At 50.2% G+C, this 14,834-nt stretch overlaps 1 protein-coding gene across 9 annotated transcripts in view; it reads right to left on the minus strand.

The window, feature by feature from the left end:
- Window positions 1-14,834, minus strand: part of LOC137444239 (sex comb on midleg-like protein 2) — a 132,369-nt gene that overhangs the window by 81,551 nt on the left and 35,984 nt on the right. For all 9 annotated transcript variants that reach the window (XR_010988100.1, XM_068144722.1, XM_068144721.1 and 6 more), the window contains one exon: window positions 13,565-13,808. Coding sequence is in view for 8 of the 9 variants with exons in the window: in XM_068144722.1 (XP_068000823.1) it covers window positions 13,565-13,808 (244 nt within the window). In the remaining variant the exon portion in view is untranslated. The remainder of the gene's footprint in view (window positions 1-13,564; window positions 13,809-14,834) is intronic.

Consider the following 14,834-nt stretch of genomic DNA (forward strand, 5'->3'; position numbering starts at 1 on the left):
CTCCAGCCTCACCTTCAACAGCTCCAGCCAGGGAGCCTCAGCTCCCTCCCTGGGCAACCTGTTGCAGTCTTGCAGCAGCCTCCTGGGGCAGAACTTGTTCCTCACAGCCAATCTCCATCTGCTCTGCTCTCCTTTCAAATCCTTGCCCCTGGGGCAAGCCCTGCAGGCCTTTGGGCACAGTCCCTCTGCAGCCTTCTTGTACCCCTTCAGGTGCTGGCAGGCTGCTGTGAGGTCTGCCTGGAACCTTCTCCTCTCCAGGCTGAACACTCCCAGCTCCCTCAGCCTGTTCTCATAGCCCCCTGATCAAAGCAGATCTTGAGAGAAGAACATACTTAAAGATTGTGTAACAATTTTCATGCCCAGCTCTACAAATGCCACTCACCTTAACACCCCAGCACTTAGCTTTACCACTGCTACTTTAACTCTGAATTTTGATTCAGGAGTTAACTGTTTCTAAGCATTTGCAGTAGAAATGTCAACAGTAAGATGAAATGCAGCCTGCAAACAGGCTTCTTACAAAAGAGGAGCACTGCTGAGACAGTTGGAAGGCTGCAGGAGCATTTCCATCCCTTGCTGTTTGTCTGATTTGGTTGCTAATCCAGTATCAGAAGAAATCTCTTCATTAGGGCTGGTTGCCATCCTGAACCATCAAAGAGAGACATCCTATCCCTAGGTATCTGAAAAGGACCTTCCTGGCTGTGAGTTAATCACTTGCCCTTTTATTATGCATGCCAAAAGTTCTTCTCTCATGCAATGACATCTTACAAATAAGATGAACAGGATTTTAACCCAGTGCTGGCACTGCACTATTCTGATGCTTCCAAATTCCAGAATGCTAAACTTTGCCTGCCTGGAAAGCAAAGCAGTATCAACTGGATGCTGCCACTGCACCTTGTGTCCTGTATTACAGAATACAGAATTACACAGGTTGGAAAAGACTTCAGAGATCATCAAGTCCAACCTATCACCCAACACCATCTAATCAACTAAACCATGGCCATCCAGTCTCTTTTTAAACACCTCCAGGGATGGTGACTCCACCACCTCCCTGGGCAGCACATCCCAATGGCCAATCTCTCTGACAGTGAAGAATTTCTTCCTCATATCCAGCCCAAACCTCCCCTGGTGCAGCTTGAGCCTACATCCTCTCCTTCTGTCACTGCTTGCCTGGGAGAAGAGACCAACTCCCACCTGGCTGCAACCTCCCTTCAGGGAGTTGGAGACAGCAAGAAGGTCTCCCCTGAGCCTCCTCTTCTCCAGGCTAAGCAACCCCAGCTCCCTCAGCCTCTCCTCACAGGGCTGTGCTCCAGACCCCTCCCCAGCTTTGTTGCCCTTCTCTGGACACCTTCCAGCATCTCAACATCTTTCCTAAACTGAGGAGCCCAGAACTGGACACAGGACTCAAGGTGTGGCCTCAGCAGTGCTGAGCACAGGGCACAATGACTTCCCTGCTCCTGCTGGCCACACTCTTCCTGATGCAGGCCAGGATACCATTACACTTCTAAAATGAAGCTGTTTGTACTGATCTGGTGCCACACAACTCTGTGTTTAACTACACTACCACTGCCTGATAAACAAATGCTGGCTTCACCAATTCTTTGTGCCTCCTGCCCATGCTGAAACCTACCAAATGCATTTCCATCCTCACACAGCAGAATCACAGAAACATTCAGGCTGGAGAAGACCCTCAGGATCACTAAGCCCAACCACTCACCCTGCTCTGCAAGGGTCACCCCTAAACCACATCCTCAAGCACCAATCCAAATCACCTTATAATACATCCATGGTTGGTGATTCCACCACCTCCCTGGGCAGCACATTCCAGTCCCTGACTACTCTTGCTGGGAAAAATGTTTCCTACTGTCCAATCTAACCCTACCCAGTCACAGTTTGAGACCATTCCCTCTTATTCTATCACTAATGACCTGTGAGAAGAGACCAGCACCAACCTCTTCACAAGGTCTTTCAGGTAGCTGTAGACAGCAGTGAGGTCTCCCCTCAGCCTCTTCTGTTTCACACTAACTATCCCCTGCTCCTTCAGCTCATCAGATCTATTCTCCAGGCCCTTCACAGCTTCCTTGCCCTCCTCTGCCCTGGCTCCAACACAGCTAAGGTTAAACTCACAACTAAATGCAATGCCAACAGGTTCTCAGGAACACAGGTATGAATTTCAGGACACTTGGGCTGCTCCCTGCTCCCTTCCAGAAGGTCATTCAGCAGACAAAGAGTATCAACCCCAAACAGCTCCAACCACTTCAGGCTGCCCTCTTGAACCACACACATCATCCAGTCCCCTTTAGCTCAGCATCTTCCTACCTGTGCACGCCAGTGGACCAAATATTAGCAGCCTTAACCATTAAGGGGGGAAAGGGGTTGTCAGGTCTCATTTGGTATTGTTTGTCCCCTTCAGCCTAGAGCTCAAGCAGCTGTTTTCAATAGGCAGGCCTGCAACAAAAGCCCACGCTGCCCGGGCAGCCTCTGGGAGATAGCAGCAAATGAGGAGGCTGCTATTTGCATTTGTTGATTTAAAGAGAGGGAATGGGGAGGGGGGAAGCAGGAGGGAGTGGGAAGACTGCTAAAGTAATTCCCCATATTGTCTGCAGGCTGTATTGACAGTGATCATCAGTCACCTGCTCATGCTTCCTTCACCCCAGCCTTCAGAGGGAGACCAAAGGTTACGCTGGGTCAGAGGATCTGGAGGGAAATGAAAAGCCAGGCAAAAGGAAAACAAAAAACTAGGGGGAAAGAAAGAAGGGGAAAACAGAGCTGCCAACCCCACTGCATCTGCAGACAGAGTTTATCCCCACCAGGCCACATGCTCCAAAAACTGAGAGGTTCTAAAAGCCTCCTGAGAACTTGTTAGAAGGATGAAGAGAAGAGGGAGGGGGGAAAAGCTGAGCTCTGCTGGCAAGCACTGTAGTATTTAGCTGGGGATGTTTACAACCAAAAAACACCTCAAAAAAACCCCAACAAAACCCCCCAAAACGGCACATTTGCCTTTTCAGGATGCTGCTTTGCATCACAAAGAGCTTCTCATTTGCACAAACAAAATCAAGCTGTTTAGGGCTGTTGCTCTTCTACACACATGCACTGCTCCCATTTGAGGAGTGGGATGCACTGCATGGCACCACCTTCCCCAGGCTCTTACCCCCCAAAGCTGCAGCAGCAGCAGCTGAATGGCAAGGATCATGGTGAGCAAAGAGCCTTCACCACAGCGAGGTTAGCAACTGAAGTGCTGTTTTTCAAAGCTCACAGAGCATTAGTTAGAGTCATGCCAGTGAGGGCTGGGGGTGACCACAGAATCAGGTTGGCAAAGCCCCTCAGGATCACCAAGCCCAACCATTCACCCTACTCTGCAAAGGTCACCCCTAAACCAGAGCCCCAAGCACCACATCCAAACCACCCTGAAATACATCCAGCCTTGGGGACTCCACCACCTCCCTGGGCAGCACATTCCAGTGCCTGACTCTTGCTGGGAAAAATGTTTCCTCCTACTGCCCCGTCTAACCCTACCCAATCACAGCTTGAGGCCAATCCCTCTTGTTCTGGCACTAATCACCTGTGAGAAGAGACCAGCAGCAGCCTCTCCACAACCTCCTTTCAGGTAATCTCTGACAGCAATGAGGTCTCCCCTCAGCCTCCTCTTCCTCAAACTAAACAGCCCAACACACAAACAGCTTTCAGACTTCCACTTACTTCTCATTGAAAACATTCTCTTCTTCCCCTTCCTTTTTCTTTTTAACTCCCTTCACCCCCCAGCCATTCTGTGAGAATCCCTACAAACTCTGTATCCAACACATGTAAGAGAAAGCCCAAAGGCAGTACCTTGGAACTCACGGCCTAAAGATGCTGAGTCCTCATTCCCAGCAAGCAGAGCCCACTGCAGTCAGCTGAGCTCATTTGCATGAGAAGGACATGAAAGATTAGACTTTAGAGATGAGAGACAAATTCTGCTTGCAGAGGCAGAAAAACTGCCCAGGCACATGCCAGGACTGCAAAATTGCACCCCAGAAGGTTATGCCCAAGATCTCCTGCCAGAGCAAGTTGGATATTTAAGGCAACTGCAAAATTGGAAGCCACTGAAAACCTCTGCTCTTGGGTAGGGGATGGGACAGATGACAGCTCAGGAGCCTGAATTCTCTCATGCAATTCTAATCAGTAAAATTCCCTCAAAATAATCCACAGTGACAGTCTTGCTCCGTGTTCTTATGGGAAGCAAGAGGCGGGGGGGAAAGAAGTTCAGTGATATTCAAACATTAGCAACCTACCATTCAAGTTAGTGTCAGAGAGCAGCAATCACAAGGCAAGACCTATAAAAGCTGAAGTGAAATGACAGGAAGCAAGGCAGGGGGTGCCTTACACTCCCTGAACACAGCACTGCAACCTGAAGGTGCTGCTTGAGACAGCACAAACAGCAATTCAGGGTTTTAAACAGCATTTACAATCTGGAATGGCTTGGGTTGGAAGGCACCTCAGAGAACATCTAATCCAACCCCTCTGGGACACCTCTCTACTAGCCTTGCCTCTCATCCTGTGCCTGCAGGCCAGTCTCTCTCCATCCTTCTTGTAGCCCCCCTTCAGGTACTGGAAGCTAGCTCTGAAATCACACCCTGCAGTCTTCTCTTCTCCAGGCTGAACACCCCCAGCTCCCTCAGCCTGGCCTTGTAGCAGAGCTGCTCCAACCCCATGATCATTTTCCTGGCCCTCCTCTGGAGCCTCTCCATCAGGTCCATGTCCTTCCTGTGCTGAGGGCTCCAGACCTGCACACAGTACTCCAGGTGAGGTCTCCCCAGAGCAGAGTGGAAGAATCACTTCTCTGGATCTGCTGGAAACGCTGCTTTGGATGCAGCCCAGGCTGCCATTGGCCTTCTGTGCTGCAGGCTCACACTGCCTGCTCCTGTCCAGCTTCTCATCCAGCAGCACCTCCAAGTCCTTTTCCACAGGGCTGCTTTCTAACACCTCATCCCCCAGTCTGTACTGGCAGTGAGGATTGTTCTGGCCCACGGATGGCCCCAGACACCCACCCTTGAAGCCCAAGTGGACAGCAAGGCACAGAGGAAGAAACACATGGCCAGCTTGACGGAGAGGCAGCAGCCAAGGCAGAGCCAGAAGGGGACTTGCTCCTCTCCTTCCTATTGCTCTGCTCCTCCCATCTGCTTTCCTGGGCTGATCCATTTTGGTGTTTGCTTTCTTCTTTTCTCTTTTCATTTTGCTTTTCAGGCCCTGGATCTGGTGATGGGGGCAGATGTGTGCTAGACAGCACCATGATGGGTAGGACAGCAGCACCTGAGCAACCAGACTGGAGGCTTCAGGATGCCTTTCCAGACAGAAATGATTCTGTTTGTACTGTGGTACTCCTCCTATGCCCCTCCTGAAATGCAACCTGAGTTTTCTTCTGAGAACAGCAAAACCTGTCCCACCCCTAGATAAAAAGAAAACCATGAAGCAAAGAGGTTGAACAATTCACCCTAAATCCATGGGAGCATTCCACAGCAGACCTAATGGAAATACACCTCCTGAGCTCCAGCCTGGGATTTCAACTAGAAAATTAACCTTTTGGAATACAGCAAGATATTACCATGACAGTTTTGACAACTGGCAATGGAGGTGGAAAAGATTAGCAATTTTTCACAACAGCTTACTGCCAAGGATTATAAAAATTTATGTCCTTATGTCTCCATTCAACAAGAGAGCCACACAAAAGCTCCAGGATCTGTACTACACCACCAGCTCTGCCCAGCAATGATGCCATCACTTCTGCTTCAAAGGTAGCTGTGAGATACTAACTGGTGAGACCTCACCTGCAGGGCTGTGTCCAGCTCTGGAGCCCTCAGCACAGTAAGGACATGGACCTGAAGGAGCAGGTCCAGAGGAGGGACATGAAGATGATCCAAGGGCTGGAAAACCTCTAATATGAGCACAGGCTGTGGGAAGCTGGGGGTGTGCAGCCTGCAGAAGAGAAGGCTCCAGGCAGACCTCACAGCAGCCTGCCAGCACCTGAAGAAGCTCCAAGAAGGCTGCAGAGGGACTGTGCCCAAAGGCCTGCAGGGACAGCACCAGGGGCAAGGGTTTGAAAGGAGAGCAGAGCAGATGGAGATTGGCTGTGAGGAACAAGTTCTGCCCCAGGAGGCTGCTGCAAGACTGCAACAGGTTGCCCAGGGAGGGAGCTGAGGCTCCATGGCTGGAGCTGTTGAAGGTGAGGCTGGAGAAGGCTGTGAGCAAGCTGCTCTGGTGGTGGAGGATGTCCCTGCTGAGTGCAGGGGGTTGGACTGGAGGAGCTTTGGAGCTCCCTTCGAGCCCAAAGCACTCTAGGATTCTATGATTTCACCTGATTTAACTCCTGTGACCTGCTCATGAACAGAAGCTGGCACTGACAGCAAAATGAAACTTCCAACAGCAAGGCATTGTAGCAGAACAGCACTTGTGGCCTTTTCTGTAATGAAACTTAAGAATTCTGATGTTTATCTGAGCAACCTGAGCTAGTGTGAGGTGTCCCTGGCCAAGGCAGGGAGGTTGGAACTGGATGATCCTTGAGGTCCCTTCCAGCCCTGACAATCCTATGACTCTATCTGATTTCTTTTGGGCTACTCTCATGGACACAGAATCTCTTTGCAGATCCAACCAGACCTCTGCCTAAAGTTCCAACACTTCCTTTGTTTCATCAGCAAATGCAGAAAGCAGCCCTTAATTTTATGTTAATGTGGCAGTTTTGTGTACAACCAAGATGAAAATACAGCACAGGAAGCTTGACACAATGCCATCATCCACAACAGAAAAGTGCATCTCCAGCAGCCAGCCTGGCAAAACAAAAGCTGCACAAAGGAAGTATGGACTGGATCTTAGGAAGGTCCAGTAAGAGGGTGGTGAGACTCTGGAAGAGGTTGCCCAGAGAGGTTGTGGATGATTCCTCCCTGGGGGTGCTCAATGACAGGCTGGATGAGGCCTTGAGCAGCTGAGTCTGGTGGGAGGTGTCCCTGCCCATGGCAGGGAGGTTGGAGGAGATGATCTCCAGGGTCCCTTCCAACTGAAGCCATTCTATGATAGCTGTGAGTCTTTTGTGAGTCACATTGCTGGAGCCATGTCCTGAAACACTGTATGTGCAACTGTGGGTAAACAACCTGAGGTACTAAATTTGACCAGAAAATGCAGTTCAGGCAATCACAGCAGAATAAAAACCACAAACATGTATAAAGCCTTGGTTGTATCACTACCCTGGTAAGCAGAGTCTGGAAAACCATAGTGGCTTTTGTTCAGCATGTTGCCAGCTTCTCTCTTAGATTCTAAGATGTTTGTGCCTGTAGAATTTCCTCCTGATCTTGGTAGAGTTTTCTGCATGAGCAAGGACTGCAATATAGGATTCTCCTAATGTCTGTACCTTTTGAGATGCATCACTGCTTCATTCTGAGGGGATTCTGTGATCTTGAAGGTCCTTTCTGGCCTGGATGATGCTGTGATTCTCATAGAATTGTTAAGGTTGGAAGGGACCTCAAGGAGCATCCAGTCCCAACCCCCCTGCCATGGCCAGGGACACCTCACACTACAGCAGGTTGCTCACAGCCAGCCTGGCTGCAAAAACCTCCAGGCAGGAGGCTTCCACCACCTCCCTGGGCAACCTCTGCCAGCCTCTCACCACCCTCATGGCCAACAACTTCTTCCTCACACCCAAGCTCAATCTCCCCACTTCTACTTTTGCTCCATTCCCCCCAGTCCTATCACTCCCTGACACCCTCAAAAGTCCCTCCCCAGCTTTCTTGGAGCCCCCTTCACAAACTGGAAGGCCACAAGAAGGTCTCCTGGGAGCCTTCTCCTCTCCACACTGCACAACCCCAACTCTCTCAGTCTGTCCTCACAGCAGAGCAGCTCCAGCCCTCTGCTCATCCTCATGGCCCTTCTCTGGACACCTTCCAGCACCTCCAGATCCTGCCTGGCACAGAGGCTCCAGACCTGGACACAGAGCTGCATCTGTGGTCTCAGCAGAGTGGAGCAGAGGGGCAGAATCCCCTCCCTGGCCCTGCTGGCCACACTTCTCTTGCTGCAGCCCAGGCTCTGCTTGGCTCTCTGGGCTGCAAGTGTTCACTGCTGGCTCCTGTTGAGCTTCTCATCCCCCAGCACCCCCAGGTCCTTTTCTTCAGGGCTGCTCTCCAGCCAGTCCCTGCTAAGCCTGTATCCATGCTTGGGATTGCCCTGACCCAACTGCATGACCTTGCACTTGCTCATGTTGAATCTCCTGAGGCTGTCATGGGCTCACCTCTCCAGCCTGTCAAGATCCCTCTGGATGGCCATTCTGGATAGATTCTGTGAAAAGCAGTGTGACCAAAGTGACCAAAGCCAGACCTCATGAACATCAGGTACCTGCTCAAAAGGAGTTTCCATCTGAACTACAGATGAATTTAAAGCCAGTGCATTGGACACAGATACTGACACCCCCACAGGTCTGGCTGAAGAGAAGTGTAGGAGCTGTGTTTGCCATGGTGCAGACACAGGGGCCTGTCCTAGGTGTGACCCTGGCTGTATTTTTAAAGTGCATTTGCAGGTGGAGAGTGTCTCTGGCTGGGTTTGTACACCTTCCCTTGAGGAGTCCTTCCTTCCTGCAGGTGGGGGTGAAGAACTGCTTTAGCTCCAGAAGAAGCTGGTGGACATGGTCTAGTGTTGACCCTTCACTGCTGGGTCAAGGGTTGGACTGGATGATCTCTGAGGTCTCTTCCAACCGTATACATTCTGTGAGAACACATCTGAAAATTCAACTAACTAACATAACTCCTAAACCAGACAAGTAAGAGACTCTGGAGTCTCTGCTTGAGCCTGGACTGCTCTTACTGCTGCAGACAGCATTTGAAGGAGACCTTCAGCAGCAGGGGCTGATTAGTGTAATGAGAGATGATTGCTCTCCCTGACAGTAAATGTACTGAATGGGGAGAGAAGCAATGAGGGAACACAGTGCGGAAGGGCACAGGCAGAGGAAAAGAGGAAGAAGACTGAGGATAAAAGCCACAGGGTGTCACTTTTTATTCAGGTTGCTACATCAGGTCCCTTTGGTCACCCAAATTCTCTCCTGAGCAGTACAAAGAGAAGCTCACTCTTCATGAGTTCTTGCATCACCTTTATCCATCAAAGATATCTCAGTCTGGAGGAGAGGAGGCTGAGGGAGACCTCATTGCTCTCTACAGCTCCCTGAAGGGAGGTTGGAGTGAGGAGGGGGCAGTCTCTGCTCCTTGGTGGCAAGGGACAGGAGCAGAGGAAATGGTTCCAAGCTGCAGCAGGGGAGGTTCAGGCTGGATGTTAGGAAATATTTCTTCCCTGGAAGGGCTCTCAACCATTGGAATGTTCTGCCCAGGGCAGTGCTGGAGTCACCATCCCTGAGGGGTATTGCAGCAGTGTGTGGAGCTGGTGCTTAGGGACATGGTTTGGTGCTGACCCTGCAGTGCTGGGTTGAGGGCTGGACTGGATGAGCTTGGAGCTCTCTTCCAGCCAGACAGATTTTGTGATTCTGTGAGAGAAAATGGCCTTTAGTTGCACCAGTGGAGGCTTAGATTGGATATTAGAGGAAACTTCTTCACTAAAGGCATTCTCAAACAGTAAAACAATTCCCCAGAGAGGTGGCTGAATTCCAATCCCTATCCCTGGAGGTGTTCAGAAGCAGCACAGATGTGGTGTTAAGGGACATGGTTTAGCACCAGACTTGGCATAGTTAGAGAATGGATGGACTCTTAAAGATCTTAAAGGCCTTTTCCAACCAAAACAGTTCTGTGATCCAAGCCTGTGGGGATCAGGGATATACAGAAACTGATCCCTCTCCAGATGCTGCCCACATCTGGATAATAGATGGTACTTCATTCTGAAAGCAGCCTTTGCAGGTGGAACTACTTCTCCTTGTCCCCAGTTGTTCCTTTGGCTTTCTGGTTTTTATGGGCCAGGTTTTACTTCTATTATCAATAAAATATAAAGTGAGTTGCCTAAGTAACTGCTGCTGACTGAACAGTAAAATGAATATGCAGAGAAGCAGCAGCGCTGACAATCTCCAGTCAGCTGCTGTCTACTTTAAGACATCAGCCTCAGCCACGAGTGGCTACAGTGCAACACAAGAATATTCTTAGGCACAGCAACAGCTTTCTTCTGTTGTCCAACTGAGGCAAATCAAAATTACAGCCTGTGAAAGTTAAACAGCAAGCACAAGGTTTGGCCTAGAAAGAGAGCCAACAGCAAAACAGCCAAAAGACATCAAACTTTAAAGCCTTTTTTAAAAGCATATTAAAAAAGCTTTAAGTTAGGTGGGCCCAGGAGATGATCAAAATCAGGAGGGCTGCAAGGATGCTGAAGGGACTGGAGACTGCCTGCTGAGGAGAGGCTGAGAGCCCTGGGGGTGGTTAGTCTGGAGAGGAGAAGGCTGAGAGGGGATCTGATTAATGTCTATCAATAGCTGAGGGCTGGGGGTCAGGAGGGAGGGGACAGGGACAGGCTCTGCTCAGCTGCACCCTGGGATAGGCCAAGGGGCAATGGAGATAAACTCCAGCACAGGAGGTTCCAGCTCAGCATGAGGAGGAACTTCTTCCCTGTGAGGCTCACAGAGTACTGGAGCAGACTGCCCAGAGAGGTTGTGGAATCTCCTTCTCTGGAGCCTTTCAAGGCCTGTCTGGATGTGTTCCTCTCTGACCTGAGTTAGATTGTATGGTCCTGCTCTGGCAGGGGGCTTGGACTGGAAGCTCTCCAGAGGTCACTTCCAACCCCTCACACCCTGTGATCCACTAGGAAATGCTGGAGAAAGCCTGCTAGAGCAGATGGTCCTTCAGGTTGATCCAGCACAGACATTATCATGCCAGCTTCTTCTCCCAGAGCAATGATCCCTGAGTGCCAAGTTACCTCTAAAAGCACTTCAGCGACCAAGAGACACAGCAAAACTCAAACTACTGGATGCTTGAAATAGGAAGCCTGGGCCAGCAGGCCTGGGCAGCACCAAGCACTTCTGTCCAATCCCACAGCACACAAATTACTATCAGCAGAGAGATTTCTAAGGAAGCAAACCACAGTATGGGCTAGGCACAGCTTCTGCTACTATAATTCCACTGCACACATACCCTGGCATCCAGCCAGGCCCACTCAAGTCACATTTTCTGATAAGGACCCAAAGACAAAACAACAACATGGAGATTAAAGCCTAAATACTGCAAACATTGGTCCAAGCCAACTTTTTGCCTACCTTCTCCATTTTATCTTCTCTAAACTGTGTCTCAGTTCCTGAGCTTATCTGCCTGAACCCAAAGTGAGTTCCAGAAGATATGGCTATAAAGAGTAAATGTACCAAGTAATTCAGGCCGAGTACATTCACCCCTATCTAAGCAGCCTGTGTTTAGACAGCTCTTGAAAACCTCCCATGACACAGGTCCTGCATTCTTGCTGGGCATCCTAAATAGCTAAGCCATGAAATGGTTGAAATGAAATCACAGAATGCTCTGAATGCAATTCCGCTGCTGCTCTGGGGATTCTCTCTTTCTGTGGAGTAAGACTTCTCTGTCAAACTGTTTGAGCTCTTGGGTCCTCACTGCCTTCACATTTGACAGGATCCAAGGAATCATGGAATGGTTTGGGTTGGAAGGGACCTCCTAAGCTCATCCAGTCCAAACCCCCTGCACTCAGCAATGGCATCCCCACCTAGATCAGGTTGCTCAGAGCACCGTCAAGCCTGAGCTTCAATACTTCCAGGGAGGGGCCAACAGTACTGTCGCAGTGTTGCAGCAGCCTCCTGGGGCAGAACTTGTTCCTCACAGCCAGTCTCCATCTGCTCTGCTCTCCTTTCAAACCCTTGCCCCTGGGCCTGTCCTTGCAGGCCTTTGGGCACAGTCCCTCTGCAGCCTTCTTGTAGCTCCTTCAGGTACTGGCAGGCTGTTCTTAGGTCTGCCTGGAGCCTTCTCTTCTGCAGGCTGAACACCCCCAGCTCCCTAGGCCTGTGCTCACAGCAGAGCTGCTCCAGCCCTCTGGACCTGGCTCTCCTCTGGGCCTGCCCCATCAGGTCCATGTCCTTCCTGTGTTGAGGACTCTAGATCTGGACCCATCCCTGCAGGTGAGGTCTCCCCAGAGCAGAGGGGCAGGATCCCCTCTCTCCACCTCTGGCCACACTGCTTTGGCCTTCTGAGCTGCAAGTGCCCGTTGCCAGCTCACATCCAGCTTCTTGCCCACCACTCAGCAGGGACATCCTCCACCAGAGCAGCTTGCTCACAGCATTCTCCAGCCTCACCTTGAACAGCTCCAGGCTTGAGGCCTCAACCACCTCCCTGGGCAACCTGTTGCAGTGGCCTTAGTCTGAATGTTAGGAACAAATCCTTTACCATTAATGAGGGTGGTGGAACACTGCCACAGGTTGCCCGGGGAGGGAGCTGAGGCCCCATCCCTGGAGATCTTCAAGGTGAGACTTGAGAAGGGTCTGAGAAGCCTGTTCTAGTGGAGGATGTCCCTGCTGAGTGCAGGGAGGTTGGCCTAGATGACCTTTGGAGGTCCCTTCTGATCCAACCCATTCTATGACCCAAGGAACAGAGGGAAACAAAGAGTTGGATTTTCTCCAAGGACCATTTCCTAGAAAGACAAACAAGGCAACACAAGCAGCCAGCTGCAGATGTAGCCAGGAGGAAAACCACACTGTGAGAGAGGCTCTTTGATCCCAGCCATCAAAAACTCCTCCATCAACCATTCAAGGTGAAGCTGGAGAAGGCTGTAAGCAACCTGCTCTAGTGGAGGATGTCCCTGCTGAGTGCAGGGGGTTTGGACTGGATGACTTTTGGAGGTCCCTTCCAACCCAAACCAGTCTATGTTGCCATGATTCCTGTCAAATGTGAAGGCAGTGAGGACCCAAGAGCTCAAGCAGTTTGACAGAGAAGTCTTACTCCACAGAAAGAGAGAATGCCCAGAGCAGCAGGGGGATTACATTTAGGGCTATCCCTCTTCATTCCATTTCTCTTCTCTGCTAGCAAGCTGTACATTATAAAGCACAGTGGCTCTCAGTTAAAGGGACTCTCTACCCCCTATATACAACCATCCTTTAAAGGATGATGAAGCATTCAGAACAGGCAGCTTCAAGGCAGAATGTTGTATGAAGGAAGAAACACTAACCACAGCTTGAGCATTACAGAAGCAAAGACTCCTTTGCTTTCTCAGTAGTTAGCTTAATACAGAAGTGCTGCTACCACCAGTATCTCCCTGTCCTTAAACAGCAGCATCTCACCATCTGTAACACAAACAGCAGATCTGGCTGCACTTGAAGCCTCTTCACAAACACCCCAAACACACAGAAATTAGACATGATCAAAAGCCTTCCTAATAGCATTAAATAAAACACATCCACAGAGCTCCTGTGAGCAGGCACAAACTGTTGGCCAGACACTATTCTGTTAGCTTTAAACTGCAGAGAGAACCCTGAGCAGCATTTCATCCTCCTCAGCTCCTCACAAATCAAATCTCCAGCCCCTTATCTGCATGCAGCCAGCTGGGGTTTTAAAATCCTGCTGTAATTGAGGGGAGGAGGGGGTGGGTGGGTGGGGGGTGGAAAATAATGAAGCAATATTATTAGTCATCTTACCATTGTTCCCTGGTGGCTGTAATGCATCTCCTGTCAAGCTACACCATCCAACAGGGAAAATATCTCGAGAGTCACATCTGCACCAGTAGTCAAATGCTCCTCTCCAGCCATCAAAGGTCACAAAAACTTCATCTCCTTTCACATCTCCAATGGTTGCTGGGCAAATCATGTAGGGGTTCTTTCTGTCTATAGCTTCCAGCTTCATTCCAACCTTAAAGCAGTTTGGCACAGGTTTTGGGGGTTCCTAGGAAAGGCAGAGGGGCAGAATGTTGTTTGCTATCACCTCTTAAAACACACAAAGAAAAACCTCTGTCCTCAACATCACAGCATCGCAGGACACTAGAGGTTGGAAGAGACCTCCAGAGGTCATCCAGTCCAATGCAATCCCCCTACCAGAGCAGGAACACCCAGGGTAGTCTGCACAGGAATGCATCCCCAGAGAAGGAGACTCCACAACCGCCCTGGGCAGCCTGTTCCAGGGCTCTGGCACCCTCACTGTCAAGAAGTTTCTGCTCCTGTTGAGCTGAAACCTTCTCTGTTCAAGTTTGTCTCCATTGTTCCTTGGCTTATTAATGTGCACCACCCAAAAGAGCTTGGCCCCCTCCACTTGACCCCCACCCCTCAGATATTGATAGGCATTGATCAGATCCCTCTCAGCCTTCTCCTCTCCAGACTAAACAGCCCCAGGGCTCTCAGTCTCTCTTCACAGGGGAGATGCTCAAGTCCCCTAATCATCCTCATGGCTCTCTGTTGGACTCTCTCTAGCAGGTCTCTGTCTCTCTTGACCTGGGGAGCCTAAAACTGGGCACAGCATTGCAGGTGTGGTCTCAGCAGGGCAGAGCAGAGGGGGAGAAGAACCTCCCTAGCCCTGCTGGCCACACTTTGCTTGATACATCTCATTGGCTCTCTTGGCCACAAGGGCACATTGCTGTCCCATGCAGAACTTGCTGTCCACTAGCATTCCAAGGTTTTTCTCCATGGAGCTGCTCTCCAGCAGCACAGCTCCTAACTTGTCCTGGTGCCTGCTTTTATTCCTGCCCAGATGCAGGACCCTGCACTTGTCCTTACTGAATTCCATGAGGTTTGCCTGCACCCAGCTCTCAGCCTGTCCAGATCCTTACTGCTCCTACTAACCACCCTCAAAGAAGTTATAGTAGAGAGCGAAGGAAACTTCCTCCTCTTTCAAATGTGATTTTCTCTTCTGTGATATAAAAGTTCTGCACCATAAAAACCCTCTTCCCACCAACAGAGCTGTGCTAATTAGCAGAAC

Source organism: Melanerpes formicivorus, unplaced genomic scaffold, assembly GCF_026170545.1.
Source record: "Melanerpes formicivorus ecotype bairdi unplaced genomic scaffold, bMelFor1.0.p_v2 SCAF_11, whole genome shotgun sequence".
Lineage (NCBI taxonomy): Eukaryota > Metazoa > Chordata > Aves > Piciformes > Picidae > Melanerpes > Melanerpes formicivorus.